Consider the following 22,172-nt stretch of genomic DNA (forward strand, 5'->3'; position numbering starts at 1 on the left):
GGAATCACCAGGTATATTAATCAACATTGATAAATGAATCACCAGGTATATTAACCAACATTGATATAGGAATAACATGGTATATTAATCAACATTGATAAAGGATTCACCAGGTATATTAACGAATAATGATATAGGAATCACCACGTATATTAAGCAACATTGATAAAGGAATCATCTGGTATATTAACGAATATTGATATAGGAATCACCAGGTATATTAACCAACATTGATATAGGAATCACCAGGTATATTAACCAACATTGATATAGGAATCACCAGGTATATTAACCAACATTGATATAGGAATCACCACGTATATCAACCAACATTGATAAAGGAATCATCACGTATATTAACCAACATTGATATAAGAATCACCAGGTATATTAACCAACATTGATATAGGAATCACCAGGTATATTAACCAACATTGATATAGGAATCACCACGTATATTAACCAACATTGATATAGGAATCACCACGTATATTAACGAATAATGATATAGGAATCACCAGGTATATTAACGAATATTGATATAGGAATAACATGGTATATTAACCAACATTGATATAGGAATCACCAGGTATATTAATCAACATTGATATAGGAATCACCAGGTATATTAACGAATATTGATATAGGAATCACCAGGTATATTAACCAACATTGATATAGGAATCACCACGTATATTAACCAACATTGATATAGGAATCACCAGGTATATTAACGAATATTGATATAGGAATCACCACGTATATTAACCAACAATGATATAGGAATCACCACGTATATTAACCAACATTGATATAGAAATCACCACGTATATTAATCAACATTGATAAATGAATCACCAGGTATATTAAACAAAATTGATAAAGGAATAACATGGTATATTAATCAACATTGATATAGGAATCACCACGTATATTAACGAACATTGATGAAGGAATCACCAGGTATATTAACGAACATTGTTAAAGGAATCACCACGTATATTAACGAATATTGAGATATGAATCTTCAGGTATATTAACGAATATTGATATAGGAATCACCAGGTATATTAACCAACATTGATAAAGGAATAATCTGGTATATTAACGAATATTGATATAGGAATCACCAGGTATATTAACCAACATTTATATAGGAATCACCAGGTATATTAACCAACATTGATAAAGGAATCACCAGGTATATTAACCAACATTGATATAGGAATCACCACGTATATTAACCAACATTGATATAGGAATCACCAGGTATATTAACCAACATTGATATAGGAATCACCACGTATATCAACCAACATTGATAAAGGAATCATCACGTATATTAACCAACATTGATATAAGAATCACCAGGTATATTAACCAACATTGATATAGGAATCACCAGGTATATTAACCAACATTGATATAGGAATCACCACGTATATTAACCAACATTGATATAGGAATCACCACGTATATTAACGAATAATGATATAGGAATCACCAGGTATATTAACGAATATTGATATAGGAATAACATGGTATATTAACCAACATTGATATAGGAATCACCAGGTATATTAATCAACATTGATATAGGAATCACCAGGTATATTAACGAATATTGATATAGGAATAACATGGTATATTAACCAACAATGATATAGGAATCACCAGGTATATTAACCAACATTGATATAGGAATCACCACGTATATTAACCAACATTGATATAGGAATCACCAGGTATATTAACGAATATTGATATAGGAATCACCACGTATATTAACCAACAATGATATAGGAATCACCACGTATATTAACCAACATTGATATAGAAATCACCACGTATATTAATCAACATTGATAAATGAATCACCAGGTATATTAAACAAAATTGATAAAGGAATAACATGGTATATTAATCAACATTGATATAGGAATCACCACGTATATTAACGAACATTGATGAAGGAATCACCAGGTATATTAACGAACATTGTTAAAGGAATCACCACGTATATTAACGAATATTGAGATATGAATCTTCAGGTATATTAACGAACATTTGTAATGGAACCACCAGGTATATTAACGAATATTGATATAGGAATCTTCAGGTATTTTAACGAACATTTGTAATGATGAAACCACCAGGTATATTAACGAATATTGATATAGGAATCTTCAGGTATATTAACGAACATTTGTAATGGAACCATCAGGTATATTAACCAACATTGATAAAGGAATCACCAGGTATATTAACGAACATTGTTAAAGGAATCTTCAGGTATATTAACGAACATTTGTAATGGAACCATCAGGTATATTAACGAATATTGATAAAGGATTAATCAAGTATATTAACGAGTATTAATAAAGGAATCACCAGGTATATTAACGAATATTGTTAAAGGAATCACCGGGTATATTAACGAATATTGATATAGGAATAACATGGTATATTAACCAACATTGATAAAGGATTCACCAGGTATATTAACGAATATTGATAAAGGAATCACCAGGTATATTAACGAACATTGTTAAAGGAATCACCACGTATATTAACCAACAATGATATAGGAATCACCACGTATATTAACCAACATTGATATAGAAATCACCACGTATATTAATCAACATTGATAAATGAATCACCAGGTATATTAAACAAAATTGATAAAGGAATAACATGGTATATTAATCAACATTGATATAGGAATCACCACGTATATTAACGAACATTGATGAAGGAATCACCAGGTATATTAACGAACATTGTTAAAGGAATCACCACGTATATTAACGAATATTGAGATATGAATCTTCAGGTATATTAACGAATATTGATATAGGAATCACCAGGTATATTAACCAACATTGATAAAGGAATAATCTGGTATATTAACGAATATTGATATAGGAATCACCAGGTATATTAACCAACATTTATATAGGAATCACCAGGTATATTAACCAACATTGATAAAGGAATCACCAGGTATATTAACCAACATTGATATAGGAATCACCACGTATATTAACCAACATTGATATAGGAATCACCACGTATATTAACCAACATTGATATAGGAATCACCACGTATATCAACCAACATTGATAAAGGAATCATCACGTATATTAACCAACATTGATATAAGAATCACCAGGTATATTAACCAACATTGATATAGGAATCACCAGGTATATTAACCAACATTGATATAGGAATCACCACGTATATTAACCAACATTGATATAGGAATCACCACGTATATTAACGAATAATGATATAGGAATCACCAGGTATATTAACGAATATTGATATAGGAATAACATGGTATATTAACCAACATTGATATAGGAATCACCAGGTATATTAATCAACATTGATATAGGAATCACCAGGTATATTAACGAATATTGATATAGGAATAACATGGTATATTAACCAACAATGATATAGGAATCACCAGGTATATTAACCAACATTGATATAGGAATCACCACGTATATTAACCAACATTGATATAGGAATCACCAGGTATATTAACGAATATTGATATAGGAATCACCACGTATATTAACCAACAATGATATAGGAATCACCACGTATATTAACCAACATTGATATAGAAATCACCACGTATATTAATCAACATTGATAAATGAATCACCAGGTATATTAAACAAAATTGATAAAGGAATAACATGGTATATTAATCAACATTGATATAGGAATCACCACGTATATTAACGAACATTGATGAAGGAATCACCAGGTATATTAACGAACATTGTTAAAGGAATCACCACGTATATTAACGAATATTGAGATATGAATCTTCAGGTATATTAACGAACATTGTTAAAGGAATCACCAGGTATATTAACGAATATTGAGATATGAATCTTCAGGTATATTAACGAACATTTGTAATGGAACCACCAGGTATATTAACGAATATTGATATAGGAATCTTCAGGTATTTTAACGAACATTTGTAATGATGAAACCACCAGGTATATTAACGAATATTGATATAGGAATCTTCAGGTATATTAACGAACATTTGTAATGGAACCATCAGGTATATTAACCAACATTGATAAAGGAATCACCAGGTATATTAACGAACATTGTTAAAGGAATCTTCAGGTATATTAACGAACATTTGTAATGGAACCATCAGGTATATTAACGAATATTGATAAAGGATTAATCAAGTATATTAACGAGTATTAATAAAGGAATCACCAGGTATATTAACGAATATTGTTAAAGGAATCACCGGGTATATTAACGAATATTGATATAGGAATAACATGGTATATTAACCAACATTGATAAAGGATTCACCAGGTATATTAACGAATATTGATAAAGGAATCACCAGGTATATTAACGAACATTGTTAAAGGAATCACCAGGTATATTAACGAACATGGATAAAGGAATAGCCGGGTTTATCAATAAACGTTAAACATACGTAGCTTGATATAAGGAAACATTATCTTTTCCAACGAGTTCAAATTTTTTTTTTTTTAAATTAAAAAAAAACGAAAACAAACAAAAACAAAACAAAACAAAACAAAATAGAATTTTGTTTTATCCCATTGTGGTCATGAACCCATACCTAACTTGATATCGTATAAGAAAACACGAAATATGTGGTGGTCGGAGCAAGCTCCTGAACAATCGAGTCACCTGGGACATGGATACACGGTTGGTAAAAATGGGTATATCATAGAGTTTAGATTCCGCAATACCTAATGTTGGCTACAGAGCATATATCCTTCTGGACGGACTCTCGGTGAATATTCTGAACAGATGCCACTATTCGTTAACCAATCAACGCGTCATAAAGGATAATGGTAAACCTCAGACTCAAGTCCATCCGCATACCTTACCACCGAGGAATTTCAAAGGCATGATCAAAAACACTCATTTTGTAATATCCAATACAGAAAACTTGATCCTAACAAAACATCGATACTCATTGGATGTTCATTACATAAATAGTTAATAGTTGATGGCAAATTTATCTAATTAGCGGAATTATTCATTGGTCTTCATCAGATGATCAATAAGAAGTGTTATGATATTAAAATATACACTTTTTTACATTTACACTTTCTATTGATTATGACATTTGAAAGCTAGCACAAACAAAATTTCTATTAAAACGACAATAGATTCTTCGTAATAATGCGATATCGGAATTTTGACAACCTACTCAGGTGAGCTTAAAATATTAATCCTTATTACTCTAGTTTGATACATAATGGAAATCATATGCAATATCGCATTATTACGAACAAGCTGTCTCGCAACATGTGTACATTATGCACTCGTTACACACCAATTAATGACAAGTTGACACATCTACATGAATGCACAAAAGGGTCACCTAATTGTACCCGAGATTTCAGTCGAGTCAGTAGAAATATCGCTAATTCGTATATAGAATTAGGACCTATTTTCTGATATGATTAATATTGATCTAATAATAACTTCATCATATGTTTAAAGTTTGTCCCGTTTTAGAGATATGAAGCTATGATCACGACAGTCGGTGCACAAAAAGAAAATACCAAGACTTTCCTCGGGCTCATGTTCTGGTGGATAAACATAAGGATCCGAAAAATCACACGATTTATTGGCTATCTCCGATCAAAACAGCAATATCAGCCGACACATCTGGTGTTTATCGGTGAAAGTTTGAAACTCACAATCTTTGTCAATTTTTCACAAAGAGTGGGATAATTTTGCCAATAGTCTTAAGTATTCCAACGCTTTACCGAAAACAAATGTCCGGAGAAAAAGTGAGAAATCTAATGATGGAGTCCCTTTAAGTAATATATGCATGATGTATGCCAGATACTAAACAGAAAACTGTGCATAGAACAGCTGTGTCATCATCATTATCATCGTCTTTCCCTTAATGTTACTGATACAATATATACATAATTATATAGAAATGAAATATGTTAGAATGACATATTATAACGTGACATGGATTTCCAACACTGTTTTTGTATTGAAAGTTTATCGATCGCATAGCATTTCCGTATGTATATTTTGTAGAGACACATATAGTATACATATTCAATAAATTTGTATATATGTCACAGTGTGTGATAAGTTAGATTCCAATGTAAGTTACATTTTGTGTTAAGTTATATTTTCAAGTTAGTTACATTATATGGTAAGTTATATTTTGTCATAATTTACATTTTGCGATAAGTTATATATTAGTTCCAACATGTGATAAGTTATATGTTGTGATTAATTGCATTACGCCCTAAGTTACATTTGAGAAAAAGCTGTATTAAGAGATAAGTTATATTTCGATGTTAGTTGCATTTTCGATGTCAGTTACATTTGTGATAAGTTGCATTTGGTGCAATGTTACATTTTGAGAAATGTTACATTTGAGAAAGTTACATTTTGAGAAATGTTACATTTGAGAAAAGTTACATGGAAATGTAAGTTATATTTTGGTCATAAATTGCATTATGCGTTACGTAACATGTTCAGAAAAGTTACAGTTTGAGTTAAGTTATATATTGATATAAGTTACCCTCAGGTTAAGCCATTTATTGCTTGTGCACATTGTAACCCAGGTTAAATAACTACTGGTGGTTACACCTTTACTAAATTACCACGTTTATGTCAATTGCTGTCTTCTGAAGTGTCCCGTTTAATGGTTGCTTATCCCAGAACAATCCGAATTCTTACATCCCATGACCATCTATTGCTGTCACATGTGGGAAGGACATTAAAACCCTATTTCCATTGGCCAACTTTAAAGGGACCAGGATTTCCATTGCGTGTATCATCGATACACCATTTTTCAAATCGTTTTCATGTAAATGTATTTTTTCTTCATATATTGCTCTTAACTTATCTCGATTAAGAATTACGATATTCATAATCTCTTGCTGTTATTTAATCATGTTAAGAACACAATTAGTGAGGATTTGTATCACAGTCCTAAATAGGTTTTTGACATGAAATATATAATATCTTAAAGTATTACATCAGAGGATACATTGTAAGTGAGGACTTCCTTTCTACAATAACTGATGAGTCCAAAAAATACAAAACAACTGTATGATGTTGACCTTAGGATCAGTAATGTAATCCTTAGGACGAATTAAAAAAATGTCTATGATACGCATGGTGACTTATACAATCCACACCGTGATTTATACAATCCACATCGTGATTTATACAATCCACATCGTGATTTATACAATCCACACCCTGATTTATACAATCCACACCGTGATTTATACAATACACATCGTGATTTATACAATCCACACTGTGATTTATACAATCCGCACCATGATTTATACAATCCACACCGTGATTTATATAATCCACACCCTGATTTATACAATCCACACCGTGATTTATACAATCCACACCGTGATTTATACAATACACACCCTGATTTATACAATCCACATCGTGATTTATACATTACACATCGTGATTTATACAATCCACACCGTGATTTATACAATCCACACCGTGATTTATACAATCCCCACCCTGATTTATACAATCCACACCCTGATTTATACAATACACATCGTGATTTATACATTACACATCGTGATTTATACAATCCACACCCTGATTTATACAATCCACACCCTGATTTATACACTCCACACCCTGATTTATACAATACACATCGTGATTTATACAATCCACACCGTGATTTATACAATCCACACCGTGATTTATACAATCCACACCCTGATTTATACAATCCACACCCTGATTTATACAATCCACATCGTGATTTATACAATAATTCAGTGATTTTTACAATCTTGCGGGTTATTTTTACAGTCGACATAGAGACTTATGCATTACACAAGGTAACTTACACAATCCAGAGAGTGACTTATACAATCCACAAGGTACCTTATACCTCCCACAGAATGACTAATACGATCTTTATGGTGAATGATACAATCTTTAGAGTAACTTACACAATCCATCATACATTATACAGTTACAATCCACAGGGTGACTTGTACAATCTTTATGTTGATTTATACAAACCACAGGATGATTTATACAACCTTTAGGTTGATTTATAGAAAACACAGGATAATTTATACAACCTTTAGGTTGATTTATAAAAAAACCACTGGATGATTTATACAACCTTTAGGTTGATTTATACAAAACACAGGATGATTTATACAGCCTTTAGGTTGATTTATAAAAAACACTGGATGATTTATACAATCTTTAGGTTGATTTATACAAAACACAGGATGACCTATACAATCTTTATGGTTAACTTATACAATCGATAGTGAGACATATACAATATTTAGGGCAACTTATACACTCTTTGGTGAGTTGTGAATGTTTAATGGAGAACCTTTATGCGACCAACGCTGAGAATTCAGTATATATTTTGAATCAATTAGAAAAAAATGTTCATAAAAATGCGAAAAATGTGTAGGTGTCTGTTATCAATGTGTATAGAAATCGACTATACTGCAGTTGCCTAGCAATATTTGAAACATTCGCGTACTTATCATTGATCGTAAATTTAAGGGAAGATATGAACATGCTTTGAAACGTTATCGATACAAACATATAAAAAATCTAAAACAGCAAAATTATTAATTAGTTGATTTGACCTACATGAACAAAGACTACGCACAATATTTTTTGATTTCGAATATTGGCTGATGTTTCACTTGAGATATGTGAAATTTTAATTCATTCAATTCCTTAAAACTAATCTTTGTACAATGTTTAACCATGCTTTGTCAATTTTACCACTTTAAATCATTTTTGATTCTTCAAGGTATAAAGTGAAATGAATATTTTAAAATATCCATCGCCATTTGAAATGTTGTTATATCTCGGTTGATATTATATAAAGTTGTGGAACATGACATTCAAAAATTTTATTGATATGATCAATATTCTAACTTCCATTATTGGGTAATTTTTTCAAAGAGCCAGCTAAATCTTTAAAAATTCTCACAACATCATGCAGGATATTTCTCACAACGGTAACAAAAGCCCAGTCATGAAAACTGCCTAAAATGTAGCGTTACTCATCGAATTACCAGCAAATTCAATTATTGTTCCAGTGTTTATCGATTGGCAGCTAAACACAGCATGAACATCAGATGCACAAACTCATTGGCTTACTACATAGACAGGCCTGGACATCGATAGCCTGTAGATGGTATCATATCAAATTATAACAAATAACACTCGAATTTAATGAATTATCACATCTATTAATTACAAATTTGTTTGGATAATAAAACAAAACATTATTTGCAAATTACCCCCTAAAATTTGGAAGGTATTAAATAGTTATGATATATCTCCGTAAAGTTTGGATGGTATTTGATAATTGTGTAATCGCTCCGTAAAGTTTGGACGGCATCTAATACTTCTTTCATATCCCCGTAAAGTTTTGGACGGTATTTAATAGTTGTAATATACCCCCATTAAGTTTGAACGGTATTTAATAGTTTTAATATTTCCCTTGAATTATGGAAGGCATTTAGTTGTAATTGCATCCTGTAAAGCCGGGACAATATATTACATATGATATAATAAAATTTGTCCTATTGTCCCATAAAGTATGGATGGTACCAATTGGTAGTAACATTGTTGTGTCGTAAATTATGGACGCTATCTATTGGTAGTGACATTGTTCAGTAAATTAGGGACGGTATCAATTGGTAGTAACATTGTTCAGTAAATTACAGACGCTATCAATTGGTAGTGACATTGTTCAGTAAATTACAGACGTTATCAATTGGTAGTGACATTGTTCAGTAAATTAGGGACGGTATCAATTGGTAGTAACATTGTTTAGTAAATTACAGACGTTATCAATTGGTAGTGACATTGTTCAGTAAATTACAGACGCTATCAATTGGTAGTGACATTGTTCAGTAAATTACAGACGTTATCAATTGGTAGTGACATTGTTTAGTAAATTATGGACGGTATCAATTGGTTCTAATATTGTGCAGTAAAACACATGCTATACATATGGTTTCTTGAGTTGGTACGTAACTATGTATAGACAAATTGAATATAATGTTATTAATCATAGACTGTAACAAAGATTAAATTATCAGGTTTTCTTTCCTCTATAACAATGAGGACGGTGTCCGTTTAAGAGGCAGTGAAATGTATGTATATACACTCAACCGTGAAAGGAGAACACCAATTAATAGATCAAGACGACAGTCTATATCAAATGTGTATAAGCTAGATTAAGTAACATATTAGAATCAATGAAAATATATATTAAAATGTGCTTCGAACAATTTACTTTGAATAATTTACTTTGTTCATATAATTTATCTTAAACAACGAAAATTTATATTAAAAAAAGTTAACTCATTAAATACTCGATTATTGACATTAAACAAGATTTAGTTAATTAAACATGGATGTCTGTTTAAAGCAATTTCAAAATTTAACGACACAGAACACATAAACAATAGTCTTTCTTAAGTATATAAAAAGTTGTAATCGAGACTTATCTAGGAATTAATGCTAGATAAACTGACGAAATTATCTAGGACATCAATGCTAGATAAACTGACGTAATTATTTAGGACATTAATGCTAGATAAACTGATGTAATTATTTAGGACATCAATGCTAGATAAACTGATGTAATTATTTAGGACATTAATGCTAGATAAACTGATGTAATTATTTAGGACATAAATGCTAGATAAACTGATGTAATTATTTAGGACATTAATGTTAGATAAACTGATGTAATTATTTAGGACATTAATGCTAGATAAACTGACGTAATTATCTAGAACATTAATGTTAGATAAACTGACATAATTATTTAGGACATTAATGCTAGATAAACTGACGTAATTATTTAGGACATTAATGTTAGATAAACGGATGTAATTATTTAGGACATCAATGCTAGATAAACTGACTTAATTATCTAGAACATTAATGCCAGATAAACTGATGTAATTATTTAGGACATTAATGCTAGATAAACTGACGTAATTATTTAGGACATTAATGCTAGATAAACTGATGTAATTATTTAGGACATTAATGCTAGATAAACTGATGTAATTATTTAGGACATAAATGCCAGATAAACTGATGTAATTATTCAGGACATTAATGCGAGATAAACTGATGTAATTATTTAGGACAGTAATGCCAGATATACTGATGTAATTATTTAGGACATTAATGCTAGATAAACTGACGTAATTATTTAAGACAGTAATACCATATAAACTGACGTAATTATCTAGAACAGTAATGCTAGATAAACTGATGTAATTATTTAGGACATTAATGCCAGATAAACTGACGAAATTATCTAGGACATAAATGCTAGATAAACTGACGTAATTATCTAGAACAGTAATGCTAGATAAACTGATGTAATTATTTAGGACAGTTATGCTAGATAAACTGATGTAATCATTTAGGACATGAATGCTAGATAAATTGATGTAATTATTTAGGACAGTAATGCTAGATAAACTGATGTAATTATTTAGGACAGTAATGCTAGATAAACTGATGTAATTATTTAGAACATTAATGCTAGATTAACTGACGTTATCTTTTAGGACATTAATGCTAGATAAACTGACGTAATCATTTAGGACTGTAATGGCAGATAAACTATCTAATAACTTAGGACATTACTGCTAGGTAAACTGACGTAATTAATTAGGCGTTAAAGCTATAGAAACCGACTTTAATATTTAAGAGAGTAATGTAAGAAACAGACTTAAATATCCAGGATATTAACTAATAGAGAACATTTGTTAAACTTGTGTAAGTATTACAAAGAGTTTTAATTAGCTTGATCAATATTTTTCTTTCGGTTATGACAAACATTTCTCTGGTGTCCAAAGTGATGTATATAAAGCGGATTCGAAATTCTAAGTAAAAACCAGTATCATTCTAATTCTCTACCAGTGATATCGTTACATTTATCCATTGGATCAGCGCTGATTTTTATTATTAATGAAATACTATAGGGGTCAAGTAATATGACAGATTTGTTTACCAGACAATTCAATATAATAGATTTTCCGCTATCCGATTATGGTGGGTCCCCAAAGGACCGGAGACGGTACCGTGGCGCGTGTATCCCACATACCAGCCAGCCAATCTCTCGATGACACTATGTGATGTTGCATCGGACAAGCAGGGGTTAACGAGTACCTAGCTAAACATCATTTAATATAAACCCCGATATAATTAACACATGAACCCTGGATACCATGTATCATATCAACAAACCGTTAGTATATTCGTAATTACGATACAACGGAAATTATAGTGACATGATTTGAAAAGAGATTAAAATGTTTTGTAAACTGTACCAAGTGATTCTGTATAGAGAAAATAAAGCATCGCATCACTTCCTTAACGTTTATCTATGTGTTGTATTTGTAATTTGTAATACTTGGAAAGATAGAATAAAAAAAGGAAGAAATAAATAAACAAGAATAATTCTAATCATATATGGTCTTAACATTAACATGTTTCAGGGAAATTAAACAACGAAACAAACCTTAAAATAACATTACATATTCCGAAATTCGGAATTATTTTACTTGTGAGTTTTCTAACACCTAGCAATATATATGGTTTTAGAGCATAAATATAATCAAATTCTGCAAATACACTTACTTCAAGTCTCTCAGGCGGAGAACTTCCTTTGCCAGGGATCCCATTCCGAGGTGAGAGGTTAAATCCGGGATCACCAGAGATTAATAGATCACAAGAACTTACCCTACAGATATATATTATGTTAATACTTTAAACTTCCACATATAATCACAGGAAACCAAAATATCACTGTGATATGCCAACGCTGATTCCAATGGGTATTAAATATTTATTACTGGTTGCTTGTAATTAAATTATTTGTGGATTTATTTATCCATATCATAGAAAACACAATATATTCCGCTCAGTAACAACCTTTCCGACCTATCCACATACTCTCCGGTTTGTACAAATTTCTAGGAATAGCAGCATCCGGCCAGACAAACTAAACATGTACGGACGTCCCACGAGGTGCACACATGCTATAAACCAGCTCTACATGCATTAACACTTAGAGACTGGTAGAAATGTTCCTAGGATAAAAGGAGGACATAGTTTTCAAAGTCCAAAATTTAAGTTCCAATGTACTGGTGCGAAGTCGGGATTGGAGCATGCCCGTGTTGAGAGACTTACATCAACTAGTAGATTGTAGGTACTACTGTCGGCGAGAGGAGTTATCGTAGATCACTGGCCTGAAACGACGCAAACAATACTGTACACTGCATTGAACATCTAAATGAGAGATAGTATTGACAGTACTAACGGTCACACGCTACCACAGTGATACATCGATTAGACTAAGGTAGCGTGGCGAGCACCAACCACAGACTCGAAACCAGACTAACACCCTACCCCTACCATTCGTCGATGGAGGCTCTGGATCGACAAAAAGACGAAAAGTCATGGAAAATTAATTTGTGCTTATAAATTATTCAATTGTGAATGAGCCTGATGCTACAGCGGCAGTGAAGGAGTAGCGGCTATAGCCTATTGGAAAACGAATTAACCGACTCGTACTCGCCAGTATATGGGCTTGTGAATATATTTTATTCTTCTACATACCTGGCTATGGAAAGCAAGCATTGATTCTAGAGCAATGCAGCAATCCACCTGGGTACACTTTGTGGCAGAAATGCCGGCCCAGACATAATCGCACCACGCAAACGACTTGACACTGTTTTATGTGTTCGTCGACAATTGTTTAACATTGATACCATGTCCATCTGTATCATATTGCCCAAACTAGTAGGAATGTTGTGTACACGAAATGATAAGATTCTAAATATCAAGTAATCTTTTCTTTATTTTTGTATTGTGCTTTTTCAATGTTTAACTAATACTTTATACCCAATATTTCTGAAAACCCCGATGAAACTGCAACATGTGTCATTACAGCGAACTCGAGAAGTGATACTTTTTTCATTATGCACAGCTAGTGATAATGATGGGCGATCTCACCATCTGAACGGACTGCTCGCTGCCGTCTTCTACGATAGCAATCTCAGATCATCAAGTGTGTTTGGTTATGAGAATATTTATGGATTATTTTATAACAAATATTTGTTCTCTCGTCTATCCATGATTTATCCACATTAAACAGACTGACGCTTAAAGAGTCAATATACAGAGCTGTGATATTAAAATATCAGTAACACCGAGATTGTCGACAGCTATAGCGATCAAATATATCATTAGTTCAAAACTAGAAGGTCAGAGAAATGCTGTAGTGTACTATGAAGATTATAAATTGTTTATTGTTGGAATAAAGAAATAGTGTTATACATTAGCTATATTACGATAAGTGTATTGTAGATATAGTGAAATTTGAGTTTTACCATCGTGATTTTGCTGTGTTTATTTGTTTAATAGGATTTTATTATGTTTATGTTTATGTTCAATATCAGTATGAATCGCCTCACACTGGTTTTACACAAATGGCATAGGGATCAGATCAGCGTCAAGATACAAATGTTCCCTAAATGGGGATTTGTAAAGAATAGTTATTGGTATCGGTGAAGAATTTAGAAATATTACTCCTACAATCCGGGTCCTATTGGTTCTAGATATATTGGTGTGTCGTGGTATAGAAATACCGAGGGATCTATGAATTGGTCAATAATTCTTGAATGATGGATAGGTTCTGAAGTATTGAGTGTGTAGAGCTAATGTACTGGAAACAAGATACACAATTTTGTATTGAGGAATGACTACTTGTATATGAAGGCGTTATAATAACTAGTGTAGCTAGCGGTTATTGCCAGGAAAGACTATTCTGTCATACAAATACTGTAAAAAGCGTTAACAATATAGTGTATTGTTCCTGGCTTTACCTTGCAGTGCTGCATGTGTATAATACATGTATACATCGCTATCTTTACATGGAACTTTTCATGGCTTTCTTTGTTCATGGATAATGAATTCATACAGCCAATGTCGAAAAGAAATACGTCATTTTACCTTCTGAATGTTTTATAATTTGTTTTCCAATACACACACAGGATACATACCTTACAAATCACATCACTGCTTACAAGACAAATGTACAGATTAATTAGTGTCCTCAAAAGTTAGATGTGTCTATATAAACGATACAAGACACAGGTACAGATTAATTAGTGTTCTCGTGAATTAGATATTTATAGACACAGGTACAGATTAATTAGTGTTCTGATGAGTTAGATGTTTATAGACACAGGCACAGATTAATTAGTGTTCTCATGAGTTAGATGTTTATAGACACAGGTACAGATTAATTAGTGTTCTGATGAGTTAGATGTTTATAGACACAGGTACAGATTAATTAGTGTTCTCATGAGTTAGATGTTTATAGACACAGGTACAGATTAATTAGTGTTCTGATGAGTTAGATGTTTATAGACACAGTACAGATTAATTAGTGTTGTCGTGAGTTAGATGTTTATAGACACAGTACAGATTAATTAGTGTTCTCATGAGTTAGATGTTTATAGACACAGGTACAGATTAATTAGTGTTCTGATGAGTTAGATGTTTATAGACACAGGTACAGATTAATTAGTGTTCTCATGAGTTAGATGTTTATAGACACAGGTACAGATTAATTAGTGTTCTGATGAGTTAGATGTTTATAGACACAGTACAGATTAATTAGTGTTGTCGTGAGTTAGATGTTTATAGACACAGTACAGATTAATTAGTGTTCTCGTGAGTTAGATGTTTATAGACACAGGTACAGATTAATTAGTGTTCTGATGAGTTAGATGTTTATAGACACAGTTACAGATTAATTAGTGTTCTGATGAGTTAGATGTTTATAGACACAGGTACAGATTAATTAGTGTTCTGATGAGTTAGATGTTTATAGACACAGGTACAGATTAATTAGTGTTCTCATGAGTTAAATTTTTCTATATAAACGGCACAAGAAACGTTACCTGATTACCTCAAATATATAGCTGGCTTTTGTTTACAAAAACTAATGGCATTCCTAAAAAGAAACAAATCTCAATTAAGTAGATTTGTTATACTATAATGGATTGAAAAATGTTTATCTCTGTCTTTCTGATCCTCCGAGGGAAACCCTCCAAATTGAGTAATGAATTCAACTATAGCAATCAAATAAACAAAAAAAAAAACAGAGCAGTTAATAACGATCGATAACAACGTGTTGCGTAGTCAATTAATAACTTAATTTTGGGAGACTTCCTACGATGTTTATTTTTCTCTATGACTGTATCGTGTTCTGATGATGAAGAACAAAGACTCGTTGAGATTTAAGGGCCGAGAAATTTCGATGAATCATCCTGTAAACCTCATTTAGATTTAGTTGCAGACCAGTAAGTGAAAAGGTGTGGAGCAAAGGTATAGAATATTAATGTGCGAACTACAACAGACGTACTCAGTAGCTCTTAGGGGTTTGCATGTCCACTGGAAAGCTTTATATAGACACTACCAAAAGAGAAACTGAATTCATAAAGATATGCACGCAACTGAATCAATATCATGATGACGCTTCTCACACGAGAGATCATCGTAAAACGCAAACCTTTCTATGACGTTCTGGTGTTCTCTAGTTTGCTTTGCACTTGTTTGCACTGAGAAATTCAGAAACTATATTACCATTATATAAAGAGATCAAAATAACTAACTTTATAACTTATTTGTACGTATTTGATAATGTTTTAATCGCAAATATCATTTCAAAAGTATCTTATTTGAAACAAATACCGTAAAAATTTGAAGATGACTTTATTTTGCTTGTGTTTGAAAACGGTAGATTGTATCAGTTATTTATACATTGCTGTGTAGCGGGACATATAGTGTCGATATTGGCCTGAAGGGGACCCCGCCTAGCCAATGTCCGTCCATGGGATCTGTCCGGTCTTGTGGACGTACCGGATGCATAGAAAAGTATAATCTCAGGGGGTTCAGGAGACAGGCGGTCTCGACCACAGGCCCTCTCAAGTCTGAGTATCGGTCTGTGGCCGTTATAGGAGAGGAAAACCCACAAACTAACCAACCAACAATATAGCGTGTTTAATAAATTGGTGAATACAGAGGTCCAGGAAAAGATGGGAACAACATGGAAATATAAAATAATTGTCATTAATCGCCAAAGTTAGGAATTATAAAGTAATCTGGCGCATCTACGTAACTACTTTATAATCCACAGTCCTTACGGGTTTACAATTGTGGCTGACAACAACAATATTCAATAGAGTTTGGCGTGTAGAGAGGAATCTGCATTATAAAATCAATCAATGCATTTAAAGGAGACCCGAGAGGATAAGACTGTTTTATGACGAAATCATATTTGAGCGATGAATTACTGTTTTACTACATACATGTATGTTTCCTAGTGGCAGGGTTCTGATAAAACAATTGTACCAACAATGGTCTGTTACAAGTATTGTCGGCGTAAACCTAATTATGCAATATCCTATTGCTATGCAATGTGTTATATACAATATATAAATATTTTGTTTATATTGAAGCGTATAACTATAAATGGATAACTGGTCATGTTGTAATAACGACAGTACAGACAAGTAAATTGTCGAATTTTCGAGGTAATCTGCCCCTTTATCAAGATACAAGTTAATTACAATCGATCACATTTAGACATAGAACTTGGAACAGTTACACAAGTTTAATAGATATCGCTATGTTTGTGTTAATGATCCCATCGGTCGATAATTAATTTGCCGAAGGCCTATTGTAATTTATTAGAATCATCTAAGGTGGTGTACAGATGGTATACCAAAATAGTAAAATAAATGTTTTAAGATAATAACAGCGCCAGTTGTAATGGCCGAGAAATCGTCGTCAGACACTAGTTTATTATATGCATATATTTTGTCAGTCTTGGGAACAACCCCATTATGTTTTGAGTCACCAGTTGTGGCGACAACTTATAAAATGTTTGGTCACAGAATGGTGTGGCACGTTTGATATGTTAGTCACTATGGGGTGACAAACTTTGTAACAATCTTGAGGCGACATGTTTGCCACTAATGAAGTGAGCACATGTTATGAACATGTAATGATGGTCGCAAGCTTGAGGCGACATGTTTGGCACTGATGAAGTGAGTCTTATGTTGTTGTTTTTTTACGGACAAATGGCCCATACAAAAGATGATTTAATTTTGTAATGTTGGATGCTTGATTGTAGTTGCCATATAACAAACCTCTGGAAAGGTCGGTAACAAAGCTTGGCAATCAAGTGAATTTTGCAGTTTTTGTATGGGTCTTGGTCCTAGTTAGGTATAGTTGTATGAATTTTTGGCAAATTGTTGTCGTTATTGCTTTAATGTATGTGTTTATATTTGTATCCTGAAAAACAGGTTTATCATCATTCCCCCCACCTTTTTTGTTTTTGTGGCGGAGCTAGATTGTATCTAGCTTTTGGCATAAATTTCTGATCACCTGTTTTCTTATAACATTTCTATGACAAATTGATGCATATCACATCAATTTGATGTTTTTTGATGAAAGTTTATTTGGGTGATTCTGTGTTCCCACTGGTCACTCCAAAATTATTCTGATATTTATATACCACGACAATAATTTGCCAAGAAATAAGTATTGAAAATACAAATGAATGGAAATTGGTTTTTGTGTTATTTTTGGTTATTTGATAATTATAATCATCTTAGGTGGTGTACAGATGGTATAACAAAATAGTAAAATAAATGTTTTAAGATAATAACAGCGCCAGTTGTAATGGCCGAGAAATCGTCGTCAGACACTAGTTGTGATAATAATATCCGCATCTCATTTTATTTCCGGAAACATCAAGACAGGACAGATGCTTGATGCCTCCTTGACAAGTATTGCGGAGAAAGATTCGAGGAAATCTCTGAGATCAAACAGGCTAATATTCAATTAACAACAACAATACTTGTTCGTTCAATGTGTCCCCTGCTATATCCCCGAAAATATGCAAAAACCATTGTCTGGCGTTGATGGATGATTCATCGATATTATCCCAATGTATGTATAAAGAAAAAGTCGAAAATTACTAGGGATTACTGACTAGAAATTGTTCAAATACACATACTTTTATTACCCAATGCTATTTTAGAATTGTTCTTGCTATTTCCGGCTCATTTCCGTCATATGTCCGTGACCGCTTCACACATCATTCATTCAATCCCAATCTACCATCATACTCAGTACGCATGCGCTAGATATTGCCACCCTGTCATGCTGTATAGATTGTGCTTTTGCGTGATCAAACTAATTTTAGTTTATCGGTCACACAACATATCCACTTCAGTTCCCAATGGCTCGCTCTTTATTTAACATTACTTATCTCGCAGACATAAAATGAAGCTATATTTGAACCTATATCGATACCTTACATACTCGCTATATTTAACGACTCTCATGAAAATATTATGGCTTAATCGATTTGAAAAAAGACGAGGAAGAGATAACATAAAATGTTATATATCGAAAGGGCAACCTGTCACTATGTATTCAATGGTTGGTTGATAATATGGCATTAAGAGTGAATGCTGGGAAATTTCAAGTATTCATTTTGGATTCTGCTTTGGAAGATTCTGTTTTGGAAATGAGGCTGCTCTTTCTGACCTTGTTGAGGCGTACAGTTACCGCCTGCTGGACCTGTTTATCATATGCCTAATACTCTAATTGTGGAAATTTCGGTATTAAAAATAAATGTCTAATTAGTATGATTCAATTATCATATAATACAGTTTAACATATTAAACTTTGTCCATTTATGTCAGTTAAAGGACAATGGTAATGTTCTGTGAATTTTCTTGGAAGTAAAAAAAAATCGTATCTAAGTTGCGTTGTAACCTTTGGTAGAGGGCGTTATGATGTAAACATTGTGCTTGGTTTAATGCGTCCTTTGTTCCTAGTCATGGATTTGTCGGGTAAATTACAGGCTGCTGAGCGTTGCTAATAGGAACCCGTTGCACCGCCTTGTGATCGGAAGACTGGCAGTCACGTTTAGCCCACTGAGTGTGAAAGAGCCTTCCTCGGTAGCGAACGTACACAATTGATGGCTTGTCCTCACCGATCAGACGCTTCACGAGACATAGGGTTTAGTTACACGTTTTCAATATCAGTTGTTTTATTTAAAACCCAGTGTAACAAATGCACTTGCGACATGCATATCATAATGATCAAGGCAAATATGCAATGTATATGTATATAATATACATAAATGTATAATACTTATTTAAGTTGATGGAGGTAGATATGAAAGCACATAATAAATAGAATACCGATAATAAAGATATGAAATTATACTGTGGTTCATAAGACTACCAAGGGTTCTTAAAATATCCAAACACAATGCAAGAAAATTTAGTAAGCGACACTTGAAACAAAATTATACCAATCACGTGGTTTGTCATTCTACGATTCATCAGTGGTGTTATAGAGGCCTGAACAAATTTAACCCGGAAAGAGAATTACAAAAAACAAAAAAAAAAACAAAAAAAAAACAAAAACAAAAAATAAATGGCTAAATATTGAAATAAAATTTGTTTTTAAAAAATGCAATGATAATTAATGATTAAATGAATAATAGATAAATAAATGATTATCAACGAAATCGCCATAAACAAGTATTCAGGCAAAGCGGGTCGGATGAACTCAACCCAAATGTAATCAATGTGATAATTGTATTGAAGATTTTTTTTTGAGAGAGAGAAACTTTAATTAATGTCTACATTTTGAACCTGTGCTACAAAGTGTGAAAATGCAATCGTTGGAATCAGCGATACTGTCCCTCTTGGAATAAAAAAACAAACTATCAGATTTACATAAAATTATCTTTTTAGATTGTACAAACGAATAAACGGAATAGAAGCTTTGTATACCATATACGGCATGTGAGGACACAGTGTTGAGGTAACAGATGATGTGTAGAGTGCAACTGTTTTAATAAGATCAGATTATCCTTCCAGTACAACGTAATCTAAAATAACACATTATACGCCTAAGCAGGGAAATGAGTTGATAAAGTTCAGTCATTAACGATGGTCTCTGAGCGCTAGGTTTAATATTGTCAAATTAATTAATTAACTGGCCGTTATTGCCTGAAGATGGTAATCAGCGTTCTAAGATTAGATGATAAACGATCCTTATGGAGCTAGCCCGATACCCCTGTAACGTTTATTTAACTATATGGTTGAGCTACTATATGTACCTTTTGTTTAATATAGGACGTTATGATTGATATATATGTTTCTACCACAATACCCTGTGTTATTCAACTCTCAGACCATCAGTTAATCATTACAGCTGTTGATTAACAATATGTTTATACCACACGTGGTATAAACTCTGTACGCATTTTGATTGGCTAACACGGTGAACTTTGACCCAAGCTGTAATTGTTATTGACGTCATCAATAATCTAATGACGTCACATCACCGGGTCCCGGACGTCACCGGTACACTATATTTGCATACGCGAAATTATTCTTGGCCACGTTTCCCTTTGATTCAAGCCGATATTATTGTGTTAGAAACAGGTCACACGACTCGAAATTGTTGGATATGGAATTTATTTCACACTCGTAAGTTATTTTTTAAAAGTTGCAAAAAACACTCGCTAAAGCTCGTGTCTTTTTTAACTTTTAAAAAATAACTTACTCGTGTGAAATAAATTCCATATCCAACAACCACTCGTTGTGTAACCTCTATATACAGTATATATAAATAAAATATATAAATAAAATGTGTAATATCTAATATATATAAATAATATTTCTAATGGATTTATAATATAAATATACTATCTATAATGTGTTTATGATATAAGGAAAAGTTTAGCCTAGTCAACATCGACATGTTTAGTCTTCCTGCTTTATCGTCGTGATAATTATGATACTCCCAAAAAGATAGAAACAATAAACATATGAACACACATACATCTCCAATATTTCGTTTACTATCACTATGGCGTGGGTGACAGCCCAGGAAGTGAAAAGTGACGTATACTCTGTTGGTTATATCATTTCTGAAATATGAGTGAACTTGTTTTGATATAAATATAAATGACATT

General features: G+C 32.5%; 1 protein-coding gene across 4 annotated transcripts in view; it reads right to left on the reverse strand.

Annotated features, from left to right (window-relative positions):
- Positions 1-22,172, reverse strand: part of LOC117335809 (vesicular glutamate transporter 2-like) — a 103,346-nt gene that overhangs the window by 46,442 nt on the left and 34,732 nt on the right. Inside the window, exon 2 of one of the 4 annotated variants that reach the window (XM_033896008.1) lies at positions 12,728-13,338. The exons of the other annotated variants lie outside the window; for them this stretch is intronic. Within the exon in view, the coding sequence (XP_033751899.1) occupies positions 12,728-12,771 (44 nt within the window). The 5' untranslated portion in view covers positions 12,772-13,338. The remainder of the gene's footprint in view (positions 1-12,727; positions 13,339-22,172) is intronic. 4 annotated transcript variants of the gene reach the window in all.

This window comes from Pecten maximus, chromosome 10 (genome assembly GCF_902652985.1).
Source record: "Pecten maximus chromosome 10, xPecMax1.1, whole genome shotgun sequence".
In the NCBI taxonomy this organism is placed as follows: Eukaryota; Metazoa; Mollusca; class Bivalvia; order Pectinida; family Pectinidae; genus Pecten; species Pecten maximus.